The sequence below is a fragment of the Gadus macrocephalus genome, chromosome 5, assembly GCF_031168955.1.
Source record: "Gadus macrocephalus chromosome 5, ASM3116895v1".
In the NCBI taxonomy this organism is placed as follows: domain Eukaryota; kingdom Metazoa; phylum Chordata; class Actinopteri; order Gadiformes; family Gadidae; genus Gadus; species Gadus macrocephalus.
The window spans coordinates 7683470-7708188 of record NC_082386.1 but is presented as its reverse complement, the minus strand read 5'-3'; the positions used below and the strand labels follow the sequence as shown (position 1 = coordinate 7708188).

The 24719-nt window shown below is 43.3% G+C and overlaps 2 protein-coding genes across 5 annotated transcripts in view; one reads left to right on the top strand and one right to left on the bottom strand.

Annotated features, from left to right (window-relative positions):
• Window positions 1-3507, bottom strand: part of kif6 (kinesin family member 6) — a 54730-nt gene extending 51223 nt beyond the window's left edge. For all 3 annotated transcript variants that reach the window (XM_060051968.1, XM_060051969.1, XM_060051970.1), the window contains exons 1-3: window positions 3066-3507; window positions 1802-1911; window positions 286-360 (exon numbers count right to left, since the gene is read on the bottom strand). In XM_060051968.1, coding sequence (XP_059907951.1) covers window positions 286-360; window positions 1802-1911; window positions 3066-3152 — 272 coding nt within the window. In that variant the 5' untranslated portion in view covers window positions 3153-3507. The remainder of the gene's footprint in view (window positions 1-285; window positions 361-1801; window positions 1912-3065) is intronic.
• A 9901-nt stretch (window positions 3508-13408) lies between these two features.
• daam2 (dishevelled associated activator of morphogenesis 2) overlaps window positions 13409-24719 on the top strand; it is a 73045-nt gene continuing 61734 nt past the window's right edge. For both annotated transcript variants that reach the window (XM_060051966.1, XM_060051964.1), the window contains exon 1: window positions 13409-13594. The gene's annotated coding sequence lies outside the window, so the exon portion shown is untranslated. The remainder of the gene's footprint in view (window positions 13595-24719) is intronic.

Below are 24719 nucleotides of genomic sequence, written 5' to 3'. Positions count from 1 at the left end.
GTTTTAACTGTCGAAAGTGGGGCCAAGAACAATAAAATCACTGACTCCTTCCATTTCCACTTTACAGTAAGCTCAAGCTTTACTGTCTTGCCATCAACCAGGCAGGCCTGTACAATATGTGTGGTCTTGCCCTAGGCCACCACTGACAGAGGACCAGTGGATATGGGTCTGCCCCACTTCTAACCATTTGAGTTACATTTTCTGAGTCAGAGATAGGGAGGTTTGTGGGCAAAAGACACATTGAGGTACAAATCGAATGAAAAACAAAAGACATCCCAACGTTACCTGTCTGCCACTGGCTGAGCAATGGTTTCAAAGATCTCCTCTTGACCAGCAGTTTGATCGAACACCCTCCGGAACCTAGATGTCAAATAAAAGATCACACAAATGTCCAACTGAACTGACTTGACTGTTTAATGTATTTGTGAGCAGTTCCTCATAATAATTCACTACTTCATTGTAGCCAGCCAATTAAAGCCAAACCAAACCCCTTGTTTGAGCTAGACCCCACCGACTATCAAATTTAAGAAAAAAAGTGTTTTTCTTTTCATTCAGGGAGATGCCATCCAGGATTCTTCTCTCTTGCCCAATACACTCCCACTTAATACAATGATGGAGGGTGGGGGGGGGGGGGGGAGAACCATAATGTTTGATCGATGTAACCCAAAGCCATAAACGGCCGATAACGGGTAACTCATACAATAGTATGTTTTGAACCCATAAAAGGCTAACATCAAATTTAAGACCACATGCCATCTTGTGTTTTTTCCGACTTTAGGCAATCAAGTGTAGATGTGAAACAGAATCAAGCCATAGCTCCTACAAAGTAACTCACTAAATAACTTTTCATCTAAAATAAGTTGTTTAAGAGGTGAGTTTCATTCAAAGGAGAACAGAGCCCCTCTGGCCGTGCCTTTAAAACATGCTAATAGGATATTTTTTGCTCTGGGGTAGGGGTCCCCTGTGACACGTACCTTCAATCCTCCTGCATGTAACCAGGTAACCATTTCAGCCAATCAGATGTCATGCACGAAAATTGCATGTGTTTGAACTAAAGGGAGTCCCCTGATTCAAACAGGTGTGTTGGTGGGGTTGGGTTCTCTCTAATGGACTTCCCTCGATTCCATGGAGAAAATGACATATAGCCTACTCCAATAATTTTACTTTGGGAACTATGACCATAAAGTTTAACTGAACCACATGTTGCTGGTTCAGCTCCAATGACAAACAGCATTAACCACAGAACAAGAACACAGAGCAGGGCTTCATTGCCACTCCTAAGTGGGAGAGGAACTCTTTAGTCATTGGGCCCTTAAAGGCCAGTCACACCCTGCAATGTATTATTCCACCACGGAAGAAGATGAGAAGACGGATGGAAGTAGGAAATTGTTAAATGTGGACATTTTATTTTCGATAGCGTAGGGACACACGGGAACCTCCGGCTGACTATTTTTAAAGAGCCTGTGGCTTTACCGAGGGCCCTCTGTGTCCCCTGCGTCTGACTTCCTCTGTGTGAACGTAGGGCTGTGTGGCAGCCAGGGGCCTTGCCCAGTGAACGTCTGCAGTGTTCACCACCAGCCTCCAACAGATGTTCTGGCCTCTCTATGACAGGCTCGCTGGATGAATTATTCATGGGAAAGAGTACTTACACAGCCACTACCATCTTAGTTTGCTACACACCCCCTTCCTTTGGGCGAAAACGAGTCCAGAACCACCCAACTTGTTTTTTCAAAGCTGTCTGCGTTTCACCCAGCTATATTTCAGAGAGAGAGTGAGTAGACCACAACAAAACAAAACTGACCTAAATTTGTAGTTCTCCAGTTTGTTGTTAACGTAACCATCCCCCAGGTCTTTGGGCACCACAAATTCCACAGAAGCACCTGCTGCCTCGTCATTGTTCACAGAGTACACCTGAGGGAGCCAGAGAGAACAGTCAAACATAGGGACTCAAGCCATGTTTACGCAATGCTTTTCCCTCTAAAACAATGTATCCAAACGCAAATCATTTGTTTTGTATGGTATGCAAGACCATTTCAAATGAATATAAATACATTTGCAGCATAAAGTAGTTGTTAGATGATGCTGTTATGATATGATATGTATGCCTGAATAACGTTGATTTAATCCTATTCGGAGAATGTGCACCATATGGATGTTTATTTAGCAGTGAACAGACCTCATTAATTCTACTTTTGCAAAGTGGTGAGTGTGGATGAATTGTATTGCAGCAAGGAATGCATGCATGTGGGAATAGTGCATGTGTATGTTTTTGTGTGTATCTGTGGTGTGTAACAGCGCAGGCTCAAATAACAGTCTGGGAGTATAGATAGATTCTTCTTGACCAAAGAATGGAGAAAAGTGTATTCTATTGTGGGTGCTATTGCATGGTGGCCATGCGGCTATATATTACTGCAACCTCAACAAGCTGAAATATGGTAGTCAATAGACCTTGACACAGGGCTGGATATTCGTGGATATAGACTACTTTCAGAAGTATTTATACATACATTATACATTCGTCCAAAACAATTTGTAATATCACAACTAAATAAAGTGAATGAAAAGTTGTATTAAGTGCACTAGATAGACAGACGAGCCCTGTTTAGACAGACAAGCCCTTAAATTACTTCCACTCAATAGAGCCCAAACCATTCCTCCGGGAGTAAGAAAACAAACGACAGAAGACAGAATCAATACGCTTTCACTTCACCCCTAAGGGCGGAGAAGAGGTTGGGCATTATTGAATCCTCATATCTGTCATGTGTTGCCTTGAAACATATGTTTAGAGTGTCGAGGTGTCCCTGAGCAAGACACCCCACCCTACCTGCTCCAGACGAGCTGGCTGTCGCCTTGTAGGGTTGACTCCGGTGAATGTGAGGCAATATTATAAAGCGCTTTGACTGGCCACTGGTTAGAAAGGCGCTGTATCAATGCAGTCCATTTACCATTAACCAATATAAGGTCAAAAGTGTTGGATTGTTCACGTGTTATGACTGTATTTGTAGAGGTTGAGGTGTTTCCGCAGCTCAGGTGTTTCAAACTATCGACCACGTTGGCCCACTTACCTTACTTGTTTCCTCCCGGGTGGGTTTCACACGAGCAAATATCTGTATCGTCTCTTTCACCGTTCCTTTTTCTGCCATGCCGGCCATCGGATTAGAGATTTGGGTAATAAACAGTCGAATTGCTTTAGTTAACCATGTTAGGTTTGAATCAGCAGCAAGGTTGTTTTGTTGGACGCTGTTGCTAGGAGGCGGGTCACGTGGCCGTGGTAGGGGTTGCCCACTGAAAATGCACGGATTTGGAGGTTGAATTAGAATTTGCAAAAAAGTGGGAAAACGTTCCAATAGAGTAGACTATCCCATAAACAGGCTGTTTTTGTGTGTGTGTGTGTGTGTGTGTGTGTGTGTGTGTGTGTGTGTGTGTGTGTGTGTGTGTGTGTGTGTGTGTGTGTGTGTGTGTGTGTGTGTGTGTGTGTGTGTGTGTGTGTGTGTGTGTGTGTGTGCGTGCGTGATGCATGAAGATCTATCCTTGTAGAAAGTGTGTTCAACAGTCAGTAAACTCATGCATGTGCAATTGTGCACGTCTGTGCATAAGCACGTGGGTGTGTGTGCGTTTCTGTACATGCAAGTGGATGTGTCTGTGTCACACCTGTGTCACACCTGTGTCAGCGCGTGTGTGTGTGTGTGTGTGTGTGTGTGTTTGTTTACATGCATGCTTGTAGAAAGTGTGTTTGACAGTCAGTAAGCTTATTTATGTAGGCTAAGTCACATTATTTCTGTTTGTGTTTATTAATAGGACTCAGGTGTTTGAGAATAGCTTCCAGCAAGACAAGGTCATAGAAGGTTCAGTGACAGATAGTGACTCATAGAGTCATAGAGCCTGACTAAAGAGCTCAAAGCACTCCAGGCACTTCCCACACATGCAAAGTCAATAATGCTTACTCATAATGTTAGCGGGTGCAACCTCTTGTGCCATTTAGATTAATATTCAGAAGAAAAAGGGAACAAACATTGGTGAGACACAAAAACCAGTTGGGGAAGAACATTGAAAAAATTGTGAAAGCAACTTTTCACAGGCTATCAAATACAATTGGAGCTAATTTCCAACTGTCTAAAATTGTATATTTATGAGCAAGCTAGAACCCTTGCCATTAAAAAAACATTCATATTTAATTACATTTTTTAAACAGGGACGGGAAATGCCCCAAGCTACAGAAAATGACAGGCCACCACAGGGTTATGTCCCCAGAAAACGTCTGGTGACCCTAGGTTTGTAGCGAGGGAAGTAAAGATTTAATTAAACTTTCTACACTGGCAAACATATTTGAATACTTGATTTAGAATTTAAATATGTTCAAGTAAACATACCTCATCCCATCCTGACCTCTTCATGACCTCAAGGGTCAGTCACCCATGAGGTCACCTGCCTCTTGCTATATACTATGTTAATAATTGTTCTCCTCTAGGATTGATACAAAGCTATGGGAAAAAGTAACATAAATCCACCTTTGCCTCTATAGTGCAGAGTGATCTGTTATTTTACCAAATTGCTATTTTTTTCTGTGTGTTGCCCTCACTGTGTTGTCCCCTCTCTCTTTCATTTCAGTGAGTTCCCCAGTGTTTCTGGTATTCAACCTGAAGTATGTTAGTAGCCAAAATATAACCTACCAGGAGGCCTAACTTCTTCCAGTAAGTGTATGTTTTAACCAGTGTTACATTTTTGGAACGTTGCATGGTTTTTGATATTTTCCCCTGTGTGTGTGTGTGTGTGTGTGTGTGTGTGTGTGTGTGTGTGTGTGTGTGTGTGTGTGTGTGTGTGTGTGTGTGTGTGTGTGTGTGTTGTTTATGTGAAATGGTTGTAGTGTATGCTTGTGTGCGGTCTTGCCTTTGTGCCTCAAAGTGGATAATTACATTTTTAAGTGTGAGGGAAATTACATGCAAATGCATATAATAAGACTTATACGAGTGTGTGGCTCAAACTATATTGCCCACATATGTATATGTGTGTGCGGATGTGGTTTGTTGTGGATGGCTATGTGGTTTTCATAATTGAAAAGAGGTCAGGTCCTTGATTTGAATATGTGAAACGTAAACAAAATATGAAATGTAATTCAAAATTTAAAAAGAACAATGGCCATTATGACAATAATATAGTTCTGTGTTTTTCACATCTCACAAAGCATTTAAGATCTTTTGAACCAGCTACTCTTCTCTCCATGTGTCGCCTGATGCCCTCAAGCCTTGTTGCTGCACTACGCAAACATTTTCATAATTTATCGAATTAGAAGGGGAAATTCCACACATAGCTTATCAGGATAACCTAAACAGCCGTCTCTACTACAGGGGAGCATGCCCATGTGAGGAGAAGCGTTGCCCTGGAAGGCGCATGAGTTTAAAGTGATGTGTGATTTGTGGAGGTCTCCCCACATGGTCTATCATGCACAAGCCCCACATTCCCCACGGTGTGGAAACTTTTTTGGGACGCTAGCACTGTGTGGGTGATGGGTGAACCAAAATATGAATTAATCCTTCTTGTCCATTAGTGTCAATATCAGTTGACTAGAATCAAGGACTCTATCATAAGGAATCCCATCTCAAAATACTTAAAATCTGTGTGTACAGTTAATCACTGTAGAAAACCTCCAAAATATCATATTTTCGAGTCAACTAACATTTCACCCATAATTTAATGAAATGAAAGCCAAAAAGGGATAATAAAATGTTTTATAGATACTGAAGGGTTTTACACAGAAAACAACTGCAGTTGCTGTAATAAAACACATGCTTTCTCTTTCACTATATACTTTTGCTTTCTGATTTAAAACTCTTTCCATTTGAGTAAAGTCATAGGAAATAACCCGTTCTACCAGTAATGGGTGATCTTGTTTTCATACTGTACTTCTTTGTGATCTTCAACGATTTCCATGAGTATCATGTTTCGCTTTATATATATCCTTCAAATTCAAAATATGAACTATAGCCCCATCTGCAGTGGCATTACAAAGACTAATTCAATCTGTTCCCTTGAGATGCACTACAGAAAACATGCCTTAAACACGGCCCTGGGCTGGGCGTATGGCTTGATTCGATTTTTTTAATGTACTGTTATGGCTTTTATGTCATGGATTTTCACAAATCGTTGTGATTAGTTTCATGAATGACAGATTTGCAAGACCACGTCAATATGAGGTGTACACAGGGTGTGTTAGCCAACAACAGGTGGTTTTTACCATGATGTGTTGGCATGCTATCCTGGTTATCTGCAGCCATTCTTCATAAGGAGGAGGACAGGTGATGGTGGAGAGATTAAGAATACTTGAATCATTCAGTGTGTTTGATAATTGATACCCAGTTTCACACAAGTACAGACTGTGTATTGTAATTCATAACCTTAATCACAATACTAGAAAATACAAATGTTCATATAATTATTAATCATCATCATATACCACACTTGAGATGAGAACTTCACAACTTCAACACTCAAAAATAATGACAACACCGATAGCACAGTACAAAATAAACTTGTTTTTTCAGTGCTCTTTGCCAAGACATGATTTGACACTTTAGTCTCTGAGTAAGGAACTGCCTCTTAGTCAAATATAGGACGTGATTAGCATCTGTGGTATTGAGGCATGGCTGTGTGTGAGTGTAGGCAGAAACTAGCTTGCAGTGTACACAATATCGTTTTTTAAAAGACTGTTCAGATGCGGGTTTATCTCTTCGGGATGATAATAACAAGCTAACACAACATGAACCATGCAAACACCATAGCACACACACACGCACACGCGCACGCACGCACGCACGCACGCACGCACGCACGCACGCACACGCGTTGGCTTTCCACTTGTATGCATGCGTGTGTATGCTCCCATGTGCATGCATGAACACACACAGTACTGCCTGGTCCATCAAGCAGTGAACAGTACACTCTTTTGATGTTCGAGCCTAATCAATTCCTTATGAAGAGGAGTTTGGGCCGTCTTCTTTAAACCCTGCGTGGTTTTCATCTGGCCTGGCCATTATTACAGAGTACGGGAAGACCCGGCCTTAGATAACCAGCCGCTTCTCAGTGGCTTGGTGATTGAGGTTAGATAGATTCCATTGCGTGTGTGTGTGTGTGTGTGTGTGTGTGTGTGTGTGTGTGTGTGTGTGTGTGTGTGTGTGTGTGTGTGTGTGTGTGTGTGTGTGTGTGTGTGTGTGTGTGTGTGTGTGTGTGTGTCTGTGCTCCACAGAAGCTTAGTGGCTGTGATACATCTTTTACCAAAGTCATAACAAGAGAGACTGTCTTCGACTGTTTGAGAACTGTTGCGTGAGGTACTTCATAATAGTAACACACACACACACGCGCGCACACACACACACACACAGACACACAAACACTTGCAACGGTTCCCTCTATCACCATTCCATGGGAACACATAACCTTAGTAACATCTGTATTTCCCACACGTCAACAGTTAAACATAGTCCTACTGGGGAAATGACTAATGTTCTATTTTGACATTAGTGCAGACAAACGATGCGCAAGCCAGCGTTAGTTTTGGGGGTTTGTAACGGAGTTATGTCCGCCAGGGACTCGTTTTGCCATGGTGGTTATTGGTTGGTTGGTCAAATGGCAACAGAGGGAGTTTGTCATCCAGGTTGTCTAGTCAGCACACTCTGCCACAGGCCTGCCTGCTTTGTGCACTGGGACCAGTGTGTGTGGGTTACTATGTGGTAAAAGGAATGCCTGTATATGCTCTTTTTGTATGTGTGTGTGTGTGCGTGTGCGTGTGCGTGCGTGCGTGCGTGCGTGCGTGTGTGTGTCCGATCAGGATATGCAGAGCCGTGATGTTGACACAGGAACATGATCATATCACAAATCACTTTAATATAATAGCACTTTCAATACAACTACATGATTCAATGATTTAATGAGCTGGGTCTATTTCAGGCCATCTCTAGCATTGGAGGCAATGGCCGTTTTTAAGGTTCATTTTACAACCCTTCTCACTCAACAAACTCAGTGTTCTGGTCCATGGCTGAGTCCGAGGGAATTCTTTCGGGGCTTTGGCTTTGTGCTTAGCTCTGAAGCTTAGCGCGAGAGGTTGGGAGGGGAGGGGTTGGCAAAACAACTAGCAAGGCCCAGGCATAATGGACGGTTCCTGCATTCCTGAAATACTGTCTATGCATCTAAGCGGTGTTTAGAAATTAATTATAAATAACAATGGATAGATGTGTGTAGATGATATGGCTGGTTTAAGGAGCCACACTCGGCCCAAGTCAGGCTGATTGGACTCTGGGGCTGGGTGAGACTTCACACCTGTTTGCAGGTGCATTGATAAATCAATGTGCACAGGTTAAACCAACCATCAAAACACACTCAGGGTAATCTCCTGAATGGCAACATGGAGCATTATGGTCATATATCATTGTCTGCAAACCTTACAATAAACCGGCTTTCAAAACCACCAGCCTGTTAAAGGCACCAAGGTAGAGTGTAGCATGCACACTGCTACAGGTCCATTCAGCCACTCCGCTTGCTGCTGCATTGGCAATTATTATTGTATGTTTGTGTTTCTTCTTAGCATAAACTCACATAATGGTGTACAGCAGCAGTAAAGAGAGAACATGCACACACATGACTTTCTCACACACATCGGTCTCAATAATCGCGATAAATGCAACTAACTCATAAGAGCTAAGTCACCTCAAGCTAATCACTGAGAGCAACATTCTACAGATGGTCAATATCCACAATGAAACCACAAAAGACATGTCATTGGGAAGTGATCATAAGATGTCGACAATATGAAACGAACATTGAATTCCACCAATGTTGCCCTTCCACAAAGTTTGTGGTGTTGATCTCTGCTTGCCTTCATGGGACAATGCTGCTCGAGTTCACATTTGTCACTCTTTATCCTGCCTCTGTTCTTTCTTCTCCATCTTAGCCGTGTGTGGTCAGAGGCATGGGGCTACAGGCCAGGTTCTGAGACGGTCTCTGGTCTGAAGAGGGCACATGGCGCTTAACTCCTCTCACTAACTGCATGGTATGAATAGAATCAACTCTGGTTAGCTTAAGCCCACAGAGTGTACAAGCTCGGCTGTCATGCCTGGAGAGGAGAAGGGACACAAACAGAGAAACAAGCGTGATGAAAGTAAGAAGAACATTGGAGTTTATTTATATTTCAAACATTGACCTGGGATGGGAAACAAAAGTAAAATAGTAAAAAGTAAAACAAAAAGGTTGTGAAGTAGCTTAAGAGACATAAGAATGACAAATGTAGTATTGAGAAAAAAAATCTGCTACAGTCTGAAAGTCGATTAGTAAATCTTTTCACTCCCACACTGTTTTCTTTTTTGACGATGAATTCTCTGGCTCGGTCAATGGCACATCAGCACATATGATGTTATGGAACCATCACAGGAATGCTCTCTGGTTAACTATAAGGAGGCAATCAGACTGGAGAACCGCCCTTTAAAGATTGCTGCAGTGGCTTTGGAAAGGGATCTAGAATCAAATACCTCCGCTTGGGGCAGAGAGGTAAAACCAGTTTCAGATGGAATACCTGCCAGCAGTGCTGTACTGTGCTATTTGGAGAGGCTTTTGTTTTGCTCAGCCCCTGTTGGTGTCTCATGCCAATAAGCTATGTCCATAGGCTAGTTCCCGGCTACCTCTGGCTAACCCTCAGAGATATGTTACTCCAGAGTGGGTTGATTCAGGGCCAAGCTTAGTATTGTGTCTCCCAGTTTGAACCACGGGGAGTGAGGTGAGTTGGATTCCATGTCTTTGGCCTTAGCATTCAAGTTCAAGTTTCGAAAGTATTGACCACTTGGTTTTGTAACTCAAAGGTCATATAGTAAAAACAAATTACTCATAAGTCATAACGTATTACAAATTGTAATACAAATTGTACACATTCAAATTGAGTGAAATAGAATATACCTTCAACAACAGCAACATATTGTTCTCCAACATAGATTTTTTTATCTTTTAGTACTCTGATTGGAAAATGTTATTCGGGACAGCACAGCTGGGGAAGAGAAGCTTATTTCCGTGACGTCCTACATGTTTATTGACGTATTGGCTACGTGCCACTGTCAATTAGGCCACACAACATCACAAGTGCATGCTTTATGAGCCAACTCCTGGTTTGCTTTAGACTGTTGACCAAGTATCGTGTTAACCAATGAATATGTTTGAATATGTTTCCACCATAAACAGGACAGCTCCATTACACTGCAACAATGAGTGAATGAGATACATGAGAGAGAGAGAGAGAGAGAGGAGAGAGAGAGAGAGAGAGAGAGAGAGAGAGAGAGAGAGAGAGAGAGAGAGAGGGAGAGAGAGAGAGAGAGAGAGAGGAGAGAGAGAGGAGAGAGAGAGAGAGAGAGAGAGAGAGAGAGAGAGAGAGAGAGAGAGAGAGAGAGAGAGAGAGAGAGAGAGAGAGAGAGAGGGAGAGAGAGAGAGGGGGAGAGAGAGAGAGAGAGAGAGAGAGAGAGAGAGAGAGAGAGAGAGAGAGACTACCAGCAAATTAAGGTCATATCAATCAATCAAAGGTCTAACTGAATGAGCACCATCCTGCAGATCTTTCCATAAACTCTGTTTAGTGAGAAAAGATTTGAAGGGAAAATATATAACTTGTAGAGATAGGGTCAGTGACGAGGTCAGTCGAGAGCATAGGACAGATACCATACTATTGTTGCTTACCTCACGATCTGCACGTTGCACTATGCAAATGTGTGCAAACGTGCAAGTGTGTGTGTGTGTGTTGCTGGTTGAGAGGGAGAGGTAGAAGTATATCAAATATACGGTATGTATGCATGTGTGTTTGTGTGCGTTTGCCTGCCCGTGTCAGCACCAGTAAACTAACCCACTTATGATCCTTTTGAAGCAAGCCTGAATATCCCCAACCAGCACATTGCACTGTTTATTGGACAATGGCGCGGGCCCCTCGGCATGGCAGCCCCCCCCCCCCCCCCCCCCCCCCCCCCCCCCCCCCCCATGCCAGGTCAGAATGCCAGGTATGAGAGGAAAAACAAACCGAGTAAATTAAATCTGAAACATCCTGAATGTTGTTTTCTGTCCCATTATTCAGCTCTCACCCTTATCCGCACATCCTTCAATTCCATTCAATTCAATTCAATTCCATTTTATTTGTATAGCCCTTAATCATCATGAGAGTCTCAATGGGCTTAACAGGCGCAATATTTATGACACCCCCCTTAACCAAGAAAAACTCCCTTAATCAGCAAGGAAGAAATCTTGAGAAGAAACACATAGTAGGGGATCCCTCCTTCCAGGCATCCAGTCACAGTCACCGCAACATGTTAGAACAGACAGAATAGTAAATTAGAAGGGAAAAAGTACATAGTGGAAATGTATTCTGCTAATAATTTAGTAACTGCATGAACAAAAGCAAGAACACAATCCGTCATGTGTTGTGTGTCTAGCTAGCTATCTTTGCTCTAACTGATGCTAATCCAATGGGATACATTTCCTTCCTGCCATATTAATGTAATATTTCTTCCGCTGCGCAACTCATCCACATGATGAATCCTATCATCAGGATAGGCTTGCTCTCGACTGGCTGTACTCTCCTGCCCTCCTTTCCATGCTCAGCGCACAATCATCAGTGGTATCCCACACGTTTTGTCATGCTTTGCTCACTCTAGGCCCACTGTAAACTAAAAGTGTGCACTGTGTGTGTGTGATATCCACTCTTTTTTCGTTTTCTAAAAGGCCTTTATTGTTGAATGCCCTCCATCAAATAGACGGGTGCATTATAGTGTGGAGTAACACAGTCAATAACTCTTGCAACTTAGAAGAGATTTGTCACCTGGAATGCATGAAGTAGTTCCCTTCTCGGTGGCTACCACATTGCCGTATCCCCATACCCTAGCATCACTCAAATGGTTTGAATCCTCACTCCTTGACCGTTTCTTCAGCCGCATACATTCCACACTCTGGTAAAGGCGACGATGGCACCAGGCTTCTGTGCTGCACAACCAATCCTTCTTCCTCTTTCAGTATCTTTGGGGTAAAAGGACATCTTCCTAAAAGACCATGACGATATCTGAGTCATTTGGTTACCTGTCTAGAGTTTGGCCATAAACGCAGAAGAAAAACAAACAGCTGCGACATGTGTAATTAATGCTGATTTGATTAAAAACATTTTGGGGGTTTTCCTTTTGAATAATAAAAAGCCTTCTGTAAATATTTAGATTAAAAGATGTTTGAATCAGAAGCCAGCAAGGCTATTGTGATTGTGCGAGTGTGTGCCCATTTGCAAGTATGTACAATTGTTTTGTTCAATATCCTCCATAATATCCGTACGCTTTCCAGCCGTGGCTTGGCCACATCTCTCCCAGGAAACTGACCCACCCCTTGTTCGGCTCCACTTGTGCTGTGATTTCCTGTCCTGTCACCCCTTTTATTTACAGCGAACGACGCTATAAGAATCCGCTTTATACGAGAGCTTTAAGAGAAGGGTATGGCATTAGAAGATTTCGAGAGCCTTCCCATCCAAGTGTCATTTTCCTGCTTTATTATATAAAATGATCACACAACAATCATCATTTTGTTGGCTGCTTGTACTGACGAATGCTGTTATTTCACTACATTAATGTTAACCATAACAGCTGCAAGAAAGGTTTGACATTGTGTACTGCGGAAAAAAAAAAGAGATATCTAAAAGATAATATATTATTTATTTTACGGTTATGGGGATGAACAAATTATTTCACCTTTGACACTAATAATATATAAATAACCCACTTGGTGGATAACTTTTACCCATTACTCACACCTTTTTACATTACAGTTGGTTTAGAACAGTATTTTTACTAAACCTATGGTTTTCTGGGTACTTTTTTACTTTTTATTTATTTATATTCAGTCAGTGTTTGATTGACTGACTAGTATGACTGATTTTGCCCAGACACATAGCAAAGAGCTCAGATAAACAATGATTATTTACAATCCTTATCCGGCACCAGCATATTTGTTTATGTTATTGAATAAATCGGAACCAATGGACATTGTCCCACTATTTTTGGTTACGTGATGTGGATTCAGTGAATTATTACAACTCATTGTCTTCACTTGAAATAGTTTAACTCCAAAGTAATATGGGCCTAAAATGCCAATATTTTTAAGTTAAGTGGGCTCTACTTATAAGAAGGCTTTATACAACGTTAGTTGTCGTTTGCTTCCACCGGGTCTCTCTTGTAAATAATAGAATAAAAGGTTAAGTAAAACAAAAATAGCCTACAGTCTACCCATACATAAAGAGAGAAGAGGGAGCGAGAAAGATGGAGGGAAGAGGGTGAGATTTTTCTTCATCGCATCGATGGCGGTGCCTTTAAGAGCGGAGGCGTGGTGGTGCTGCTGCTGTTTTGACCGACTTGTCAGACCGTTTCCACACCACTATCATTCGCTGTGTGTGTACAGCGGCGGAATGAACAGGGATCGCTGAGGCAGCACCGACCTCGGCTCCGGCTCCGTGTTTGAACACCTCGCGGCTTTGATTCCTATTTTGATGGTGACAGCAGCAAGGGATTATTATCGAGCAACCATTAGATGTCTCAAATGAAGCCATTCGGTGAGTTTGCTATTTTTGGTGTGTGCTGGAAAGCAGTAGAACGGTATATTTATTAAATAAACGTTTAGTTCCGTTGTGTCCAGTGTCCACAGACACAGCGTCCAGTGGCAACTGACGTGAATTAACCATGGGCTGCACATTATGAGGAGGAACACCATTTATTTTTACCTTGCGATGATTGGGGGGGATTTTTCAGCATGTTCATGGACCTGTTGGGTGTTTATCTTCTCTACTTTGCGAGCCTTTTCTCGAGTGCTTATGACACTGTTTACCCCTCTGCGTAAAATGTCAATCAAGCTCCACGAGACACCTGATTGACAGCATTGAACGTTCCATGTCTCCCAATTGGAGGTTTAATGAACGTTCCATTTCTCCTCATTGGACGTTTAATGCCGCAATATCGCAACACGATCAAACATATTTTTATTTAATGTGATGCTGCTAAGCTAACGTAGTCGCTGGCAGTCATCGAATAAAGCACATAATATAAGCGTTGGCATGTTGCTCAGGATAGAGCGGGTTGGCTGGTAACCGGTAGGTTGCTAGATCGATCCCTGGTCCTCCCATAGACCTATTATGGGTCCGCTGAGGTTCGAGGTGTCCCTCAGCAAGACACCTCACCCTACCTGCTCCAGACGAACTGACTGTCGCCTTCCATGGTTGACAATTCCGTCTGTGTGTGGATGTGTGCATGAATGTGAGGCAGCATTGTAAAGCGCTATGACTGGCCACTGGTTAGAAAAGCGCTGTATAAATACAGTCCATCGACCATAATCGATACACGATGTTGTCATTTTCACTTTGAAGGAAGGCTATATCTTAAGTAGCCATATGTGTTAGTGTTTTTGTATGTTAGCCCACGTAGTGATATTCATGGGAACCTTCAAATACCGTGCCATGACACATATAATATCATCTTTTGACATCGATGAATTATCCCATTTCATTGAGCATAAAATAAATGTCGTCATTCCAGCAGCCGAATGTAGAGGGCACTGCATCACCTCATAGGCCTACATGTAATAGAAACATTCAGTCTTTTTTAACAGTCGTTTTTCGGTCCAATAAAGATGGTTGATACTAAAAACACAATATTATGTTTATGTCTACAGTGATAAACCCCGGAGTGGCAACACAAACGCGTGTCCATTAACTGTGACCAAAGCAAGGCATTCAATAGGCTACCATTTAATCCTTGTAGTAGGCCTAGTTTGCGTCTGGCATCCGTGCTGGGTGCTGATCGCGGAACCAAATTGAATACACTGCAAGTCAAGAAATTGGCTTGAACATCGGAACCGTATCTAGCATCTTCTCCCCGGGGCCAAGTCGGATAGATTCAAAGAAGTTGTCATGATCCCCAACTGTCCAGGAAGATTTAGAGCAAGTTAGTCGATGGGATTTTTCCGGATTATGGCTCTGAAATCATCTTAATCACACGATTGTTTGGGACTAAGTAGTTTGTGAGATCGGCCATGAAAGACTTCTAAGAAATGTGTATTGATGTAAAATGCAGATTTTCTTGAAGAAAATCAAGAGGCCACACACGTATCAACATATCCCTTTGCTTTTATTAACCCCTTTGCTGTGGATTAATGCATGGTGCTACAGTGTTAGGAAAGGCATTCAACTTGAACTACAATTTGTCATTATGAAGCCTTAAATTGTGTGTGTGTGGGTTTGTCTGCCCGTCACCTAGACAACTCTGCTTCAGCTCCACCTTGCCCCCTAGCTCAAACCACAGACTGGGGGCGTGGGGTGTAGTCGGGGGCAAAGACAGGCCCATTGTTTGGCCCCAGTCGCTGAGGCAGAGGTTTACTCACTCCTCCATAGCCAGATGTTATGCTTGGCAGGCGCCGCCGCCCGCCGTGGCAGTAAGGTGAGAAGCCGGTGAATAGGTCTGGACCCAAGCCGACCTGGGGGCATTTGCTTGGTCCAGGCAGGGTGAGTGGTGAGTGTGGGTGGGGGGCGGAGAGACTAAAAGGGACTTTTTGTTCATTTAAGTCAAAACTAAGCATACTGCCTCGTATTCTCTTAATTCCCCTCAAGATCCTTTTCAGGCAAGGCAAAGTTTGATGAACCAGATTAATATTGAGTGTCCAGCAGGGTTCACATCACATTATCAAAGGCGTTGCCGCAGGTCAACGCCAACGGCACAAGACGTCAAGCTGCATAGGTTAGTGATTTGCTGACGTTAGGCGCATGCAGCTTTCCTGGCTGTGAGAGGAAGGCGAGTCTGGGATGGATTTTGTTTGCTCAGAATATTTGCAATAAGACAGTGGTCATGGCTGTGGAACTCAAACCAACTTTACGTCTAGTTGGGTAGTATTGGCCAATATAAAGACTTAGAAAGAAATATTCTATCTATTTTTATGTTTATGCACCTTCAATTGTGCATGTGGTCTGTGCTTCTCGCCATACTGCTGCCTGTGGAATATCTCCAGTGGATGTTTGCACATTCTGTGCTGTGTCGTGGGTGGCTGATTTCAAACTAATAAAACACAGGTTTGCAGGCATCGTTTATTTTTCCCTCCTTTCAGCTCTTTCTCTTCATTGACTCTCTCAGACCACCCCTCCCAGACTTTGCTTGGTAGTCGAATCATATAAAACAATTCTGTCTTGAAATAAATGTCTATTTTTCTGCATGTATAACAGTCAGAGGTCTGTTGTTTACCCACTCGTACAGTGCCTTGGTCTGTTCTCTGCTGTGTAATATCAGAGCAACAGAAGCTGTACGGCGTGGCAGGAATGCTTCGGCAGGCCAAGAAAGCTCTGGCATCAAATCAGAACGGTGCTTGACCAACCGCCAAGCTCTGCCACGATGCTATCTTAATGTACATCGGTTGGCTCCTTTTATTGCCAGTCATTTGGAATTTTGCGGTGTTGCGCCTTTAATGGTCCTCAAAACCTTTGTAAACAGTATGTAGTGTTTAAAAGTGTAAATAACGCAGTTCATGGTATGCAACTTTTTGTCGCCCTACTTATCCCAGACGTCAGAGAAAATGCTTGTGAATTTTTTTTCTCTCCCCATCCTAGTAAGGCCCAATTCTTTCCGTAAGTCTCTATTCCTCCTCCATCTCTCTTCATCCTCCTATTCCTCAGTTTTCCCCTGTAGTCTTAATTTCCTCTCCATTCCATCACACATGCATGCACACGTCACAAGCTCACCCTCCCACTCAAAAAAACGGGTTATGCAATCATGTGGTTAATTAAAATCTCATAAGCCAGCGGATGCTAAATTCTAGCGTAGACGTATCTGGGTTTTGTTCTCTCACTTTCCCCCCCCCCTCCATACAATGTGTCATTGTTGTCCACTGCTATGAAACACTCTGTAGTGCTGCTGCCGTCGGGCTGACACTTTTTTCTCCCTCTTGGACCAGCGGCATGTTGTTGGAAACAGTAGCTTGCTGCCATGGCTACCTGATTAGCTCTTGCACATTTCCAGCATTGGTTTTAAAAAAAGACGAGTATGGAAGCAAACCAAGACTGCAAATTGCTCAATCTGTTCGGGGGGGGGGGGGGGGGGGGGGGGGCGGGCGGAGATCTTGATGTAGCACAGAGTTTGTATCTTGCATCAAGACTCCATAACAGCTGAATGATTCCTCCATTGTACCAAACTAAACAGAAGGGGAGCAGGTGCTCTTAAAATGGCATAATCTGTCCTTTAGGGATATGGGGCGGTTTTATTGCTGGGGGCAAAAAGGTTGAGAACATCCTAATATGTTTTCACTTTTATCACAGGTCCATCCCCTTCTGTACCCCACTGAACTCCCAAAGCATACCCCCCCCCTCTTTCCAACTCAATGAAATGCTTGTTTGGATGATTCAGACCTCGGTCCGCCTCTCAGTCACAGGCAATTAACTCCCGTCAAAATAGGCTGCAGGTCGGAGTCTGAGAGGGGGGCGTCCTAAAGTCCACCCCCCCCCCCCCCTTCCCCCCCCCCTTATGCTGGTTTATATTACGTTGGGCAACTGAGAGAGAGCCAGGAAGCTTTTGTCAGGAGATGGAAGGAAAAGGGAGGGGTGGGGGGGGGGGGGGGGGTGGGGGTTCTAGGTCCACTTGGGGGCTGTACGCGTGCTGCCTCACTGAATACAAAGCAACTCTTTCACCGGGGGTCTGAAGCACATATGGAATCGTTCATTAAGCCCCCAGTGCTTCAGTCGTCACTGAACATCAGCACCCCCCCTCCCCACACACATCTACCCTTCCACCACCACTACCTCAGCTCCCATGTCACAAACTCCCTTTACATCTGCAATTACCTTGGAAGCAAGCATCACCTTGAGGTACATGCCTTTTAACCCCCCCGGCCCCCCATTGACTACACCCTTGTAAACTCTACACCTCATCAACCACGTCCCCACCTTGAAATGGGTTCACTGACTCTGATGTACCAATTAGGAAAGCGTATTTGAAGGTACTTCATGAGCTTCTTGCTGTACAGTCTGACCAATAGCTGCATACCGACTACCAAACAAGTGGTATCAAGACAGTGTTTTCAGTCAGACGATTCAGAAATCTAACCACAGGTGCACTCATGCAGTCGGATTGTCCATGGAATGAGGGGCATCCAGTGTGGCGTTGTCCACACAGCAGTGTTATTTCCTGATGGGTTGATAAAGGACATGAAGGCATTGTTTCTATGCTTCATGAAACTGTTTAAGTCTGTTTGGTATAGTTTGGACTATATTTGAGGTGTGTATTTAGTTCCCCCACTATCTGTATTTTGATGAGTATTCACCACATTATATGAACCCTACAACACTAACGCAATGCCAGGAAGACATCATAAGAGCAATCCAGGCCTCTAGCTGCACAGCTGGGAGTAGATAACAAAGAGAGCTCTGGATGTTTATTATTTTTCCCCCCTTCTGCATTCCAGCTTCTTATTTATAATAGCAATGATATCCAGCTTGAGGGGCTACTACTTCTATAAAAGGAAGTTTGAGGATCTCTGCAGACCCACTCAAAAGGAGGCCTGAATGTTAAACATTTCTCTAAACATGAACTTCCAAATTTTATTTTGGAATGTTAGACTATGCCTTTCCGTCATCAAAGAACAAAGAATACCCAAACTTGAAGCCAACTTGACCAAGCATGATCAAAGAGAAGTGGTTATACTGGCGGGAGAGGTCATACTTGATTTTGTTAAGCATAGACCTCATACTTGAAAGTTAAACCTTGACCTGAGAGGCTTTCCTAATGCGTCTTTGACCCTCCAGCAAATGTAACCTGTTTATTGTGATCATATCAATGCTTCAATTAAATTATGCTAACAGGCTTGGGTGAGAACGTTTGAGCATAACATAGCGAGTGTTAAGTCGTATGACTGTGTTTTGTAAGACTGTGAAAACTGTGCAACTGTGAGTGTCGAGATTTGATCCAGATTGTCATAGTGTCAACAGTCAATTTTACCTTGATTGTCAGCTCTTGGGATTTTATCTTGCCTTGCCAGTTTCCCAGGATTAATCCCCCTCCCCATACTAAGTGGGCCTAAACTCCTGAACTCTAACAATCCAGATGTCCTCAATGGCCCGTTTTCAATTGTAATGCCTAGCAGATGGTATTTGTCGTATTGGACCTTAAGGAACCTTGATTATGTTAATGAGGTCATTCCAAAGATGAATTCTAGGGGTTTGCCCCAAATCCTCTGGTGAAATCTCATTTTGACCCAATCGGCACATACTTTACAGAGCTTTCGTTTAAGTTCAACACTCACACTAGAAACACTGTCAACCCTGCTCATGCATCACCTTACTAAAGTAGCTGTCGTACTGCTACTGGGTAACTGTATATTGGGATACTGTAATCATACCAGATCACACACACAAGCGCTTTTCTTTTTTTAATGCCCTGTGCAGTTCTGTTTTGTTTAGTTTTTTTTATTGTGGGAACATTCCTGGACCGACCGTTTAGAGCCCCCAACTCTCTGGACTGGCCTTTCCCCCTGGGTCTTCTGGGCTCAGAGTCGCAAGCTCACCACAGCTCTCTGGTCCCTTCACTCCCAGGAAACTGAAAGGAGCTGATGTTTCAGTTGAGTTCTACGCTGCCAAAGCCAATGGTCTCTACCCGCGCTTCGTAGAACTTAACCACTTGGCCAAGCTTTTGTATCTCCCTTTCCCTTATTGTTACTTATTCAGGCCGGTCAGGAGAGGCAAAGGGAATGCAAGCTCTTGACAAAAACCAAAAAAGACGAGAATTTTCATAGTGATAAAGAACCCTGATGAAACTGCTCCCAACCAATAAATCACAAAAAGTTTGGGGGCCAAATTTGAGACATTGATCTTGATGTGACACTGGGTTTTGAGAACGAGCCAGGCTGTGGTTGGTTTGCTTTGGCTCCTCTCACCGAGAATCCCCTGAATCCAAAGCAGGATATTGAACCTGAGATAGGTTTAGTTTTTTAGGTTTGAGTTTCCAGGTTTTGTTTCTGAGGCTTGTTCCGCTTCATGTATGTGCCATCTAGCTGTTGGAAGTTGCCTTGTGAAAGTAATACCAAGGCTTGCTTTGTTTGGATTATGGAGTCAAATTGTGCTTAATGAAAACTGAGAGCCTTTTATGGCCATGGAATATTGTTTACATTTTGACTTATTGATTGTGCAGAGCTGTTTGGATTCTCTAGATAGGGCAATAATTTTTCATATTGCTAAATTATAGTTCTGTCTTGATTTACGGCTGCACTCCTACCAAAAGATAGTCTCACTGATACTGATTTTTATACTCCTAGAACTTCTGATTCAAGGTAAATTAGTCAATAATGTATCTTAAGCATATAGCTGACGGTGAATTGATCAATAACTTGAGATCTACCTAAATATTCACTCCCACCCATTACCATTAGTTGTTTTTTTCCTTAAAGGGGACCTATTATGCTTTTTCGACTTTTATGACCTATAAACGTTGTTATAATGATTGATAGTCATGTTTAACCATACTAAAGTGTCAAATAATGACGTACATGCATTTCGACGTATTCCCTGGTGACAGTCTGGGGTGGCTGTTCAGAGCGCTCGGGACAACGTTTGCGATTCACTTGTTCACATTTCCGGGAAATCATCTACGTAGAGGCACTCCTGCCGCGCCCCCATATGCCTTGTCAAACCTCCCCGCGCGCGCGCTTCAAGGAAGGTAACCAATCACAACAGAGTTGGGTTGGCAGGAGGGGGGCGGAGAAGGACGAAACCGAGTGTTGACAGAGAATGCTGAAAGCGAGAGCCAGATGAGAGGAAGAGTTTCCCGAAAATCGACATCGTTTTTTGTGTATGGTTAAACATGACTATCAGTCATTATAACAACGTTTATAGGTTATAAAAGTCGAAAAAGCATAATAGGTCCCCTTTAAACTCAATGTTGCCCTTTATCTCCAACTGCAAAGTATTCATTGTGTTACACATGGGAACAAATTAACTTACTGTTGCCGAGGAACGTCCCTGCACGTGAGCGCACCATTTGTTTAATAAGAAACCATTACTAAACTGCCGTGCGATTATGACATAGCATTATGACATGCTATGTCATAATGGTTTCTTTGACTGCTCGATTACTACATTTGGCATTCGTATATTCTAATGGGTTTCCGTCCAACTCTGTAATGAGTTTATGCGGGGGGTTCAAAGCTCTTTTCAAGAATAGAAAGCTGTGGCCTTTGTGATGTCTTGTACAGGCTCCCTCCCATGCTCTAGTGCATTGAGTGAGCGATATGCCGTCTCATTGTGTTTTGGGTTTCAAGATGGATGAGCAGTCAATTGAGCTTCCAGCAAAGATGACAAACCCTGGTGCCTACTCACTTAAATCTTGAGTTTCTATATGTACAACACCACCCATGCAGTTGACCTGGCCTGCAGATCCTTCGTCCTCTGCAAAAACTCTTCTAGCCTAGCGTCAAACCGCATTGGCTTGCAACAACTAAGGCATTCAGTGGCTCTATGAAAAGGGCTCTGTCTCTGGAGAGGCTTGTTGAAATCCCTCCGGCTGGGACAGATTGATCTCGCACAGGGTTGTGCTGCTGCTAGTGCACTTCAAATGGACTGTTGAAAAGCCAGGCGTTTATTTGCATTGGGCTCTCGAATGTGCCCCCAATACCCAGACTTGGCATACATGGGTGGTAGACCTCCTCATCCGTAAGCACCCCTCATCCCTCCCTAGCAACACTGTGCCCCCGAGGCAATCTTTTTCTAGTTGTTATTTGGATATTGAAATGCCCACAACTGTTCCTAAATCTGGGCTTTGCCAGCAGCATCTTTTTGAAGATTGTGTTGACTTTTCCAATCCACCATTTTATCAGTTCTACTATACTGTGTGGTTTTGCCAGGGCCTTTTTAAGATTTGGCAGACGGGGAGGGACATGACGTGAGGCTCTGGTTTACACTCAATACAGTTTCCTGCTGGTAAATGTCACTTCCAAGGACAGCCGTCCTCTTGTATCCCATCTTGAAGTGGCATACGTGCCAAGTGCGTTTCTGTTTGCCTTTCCTGCCAGTGGTTGTATAAATCAGGATTACATCTGCGATCAGCATCAGGAAGCGTGGAGGTAAACAATTGGCAGTAGCCAGCAAGTGGACTCAACCGTGTCCTAGCAACCATTCAGAGCAGCTTTATTTTTGGTACGTGTGCCGTAACATGCACAGCTATGTACCTACCTACCTGATGGTTTTAGATAAGCTTTTTTTTTACTTAGTTGAACCTGTATACAAATACTGATTCTCAACCCATGTTATGATAGAAAATGTTTTACAATTTAAGAATTCACTTACACTTGAGAAAGTCCCTTTCTGCAATTTCTTTCTGGTATTTGCCCTTTGGGATTTTTGAGGCTATTAATGAGTAGAAGTTGATATGCATTTTGGACTACTTTGTGTTAAAAGGGTTCACCCTTTCAGCAATGGCTTGATGGAGAAATAACTTCAAAGCCAGGTCTCCCAAACTGAAAATCTGTATGAATGCAAAATCTGGAACAGCACATTCTACAGCAGGCTTATGTAGAATGATACGGTTTTCTCTCTCTGTATTCTTCATTTTTCACATATATATTTTGCTTGAATGGCCTTGGCCTGACCAGCTGTCACCTTCAATGCTTTAGATTTGTAACCTTGAATGGATTGATGCAGGAAATGGTGCCTTTTAAGTTAAACTGTCCTCCCATCTTCCCCATCCCCCCCCCCCCCCCCTCTCCTATGTGTGGGTCTTGTCCAGCAGCCATGGGGATTAGCTTGGGGGATGTGGGGTGGGAATCAGACAAGCTGGGCCCCTGATGGAGACATTAGTGCCACTAGATCACACATACAACACACACAGACCCCACCCGGCTGCACTGACAAGTAAATCCCTTAAATGTACAATTAATCACCAGCTTGATCCAGTCTATGGAAGTTGGCTGGTTTCATGCAAAATGTGATATTGGTTCTGTGGTTGTATTGAAGTTTAGTATGCTGCATTGAATTCACACCACCTTGCTGCCCAGCAAGAAATCGTAACGTATAACCATGTGGTGTACGTTTATTAAAAAAAAATTGTAATTTGCAGAATGGGCACTAGCAAAGTTTGCGCTATTTGTATGAATTGTATCCTATTTAAGAGAAATGCAGAGACATCATATGATGACTGATGTCACTTGTCATGTATATTCAACATGTTGTTGTAGACTTGCCTGGTAATCGATATTCATAGTTCATAATTCAACTCACTTACTACATTGGATAGGGGTTTGATAAAGAGTTGCTCCATTTGAAGACTAGCCTCTGAATTCCCCCTCTCCATTTTTCTCTTACACCATCACGATTGCCACGGCTCCTCTTGACGGATAACTTGATCCACTGCCAGGTTTCCTTGGCGACATTCGGCAGCACATAAACCGAGGCGATGTTTAGTGAGCGATGTGCCGCAAAGCAGGAAATCGCCTGCATTCCTTATCTCGCCCCCTTGGACCGCTCTCCTTCTGTAGTGCTCCGTACCGAAGAGAATCTGTCAGCCTATGAAAAAACAATTGTATCCGAAGATTATACAAGGGGCTTTGAGGTCTTTACCAACAGCCTGCTGTTCACAGCCTACCTGGAGCCATCCATGAGGAAATGCCTAACCCTTACCCGCTACCTAATTGCCTGTGTCTGTGTTTTACTGTAAGTTACTTTGGATAAGATGGTGGGGTTCAGACTAAAAATAAATGCTAGGGAAAAGCCTTTCCTTGCATTCCATCTACGCGATGAGGAAAAGGAAGAGCCAATCATGGGATGCAGAATGGTTGGAGGAAGTCCTGCTGGGAGAGCTGTGTTTGTGTAGGGAGCAGTGTGATATTTAACTTGTTTTCTTTGCATAGATTTATGTTTGTGTATGGGTGTGTCTTTGGTCATCTCTCATTGTAAAGCCAAACTCTGCTTATAAGCAGATGTCAGTCTCGTCTGCGGGCTACCACTCAAAGCTGGGGACTACATTATCCAGAGCTCTCTTTTCTCCTCCCTTGATATACACTTCCCTCTTGATAACAATCCTCACAATCAAGTTAGGAAAACATGGCAGGTGCATCACAGTATATTAGTGTGGCAGTCTATTTTGGGCTGTAGTTTGTCAGTCCGCTCTCTAAAACCGCACTGACTGTGTACAGCTTTGTTATATCTGTCCCTATTTTCATCATCAATAGACCCCCCCCCCCCCCCCCCCTATGATCAATCAGTTTCTAAACATGCTCTTATCCTTTTTTTGTATTCAAAATCAATGGCTATAATTATGGAAGGTTTTGCATATTTTGTTCCAGCTGTCTAGTAAAGCCTGCATGGTGTGAGAAATAGAGGGAGAAAGATGTTGAAGGGTCATTGAGTTTTGTCCGGGTCGACTTCTGCGCTAAAGAGGTCAGGTGTGTGTGTGTGTGTGTGTGTGTGTGTGTGTGTGTGTGTGTGTGTGTGTGTGTGTGTGTGTGTGTGTGTGTGTGTGTGTGTGTGTGTGTGTGTGTGTGTGTGTGTGTGTGTGTGTGTGTGTGTGTGTGTGTGTGTGTGTGTGTGTGTGTGCGCGGGGGGGGGGGGGGGGATGGGGGAGGGTTGTGGTTCCTTCTTGACCATTGTAGGCATAACAATGAATGGTACAATAACTGCATCGCCTATAGTGTTATGAGGGGAAAAAGTGGCAGACTAATTGTTC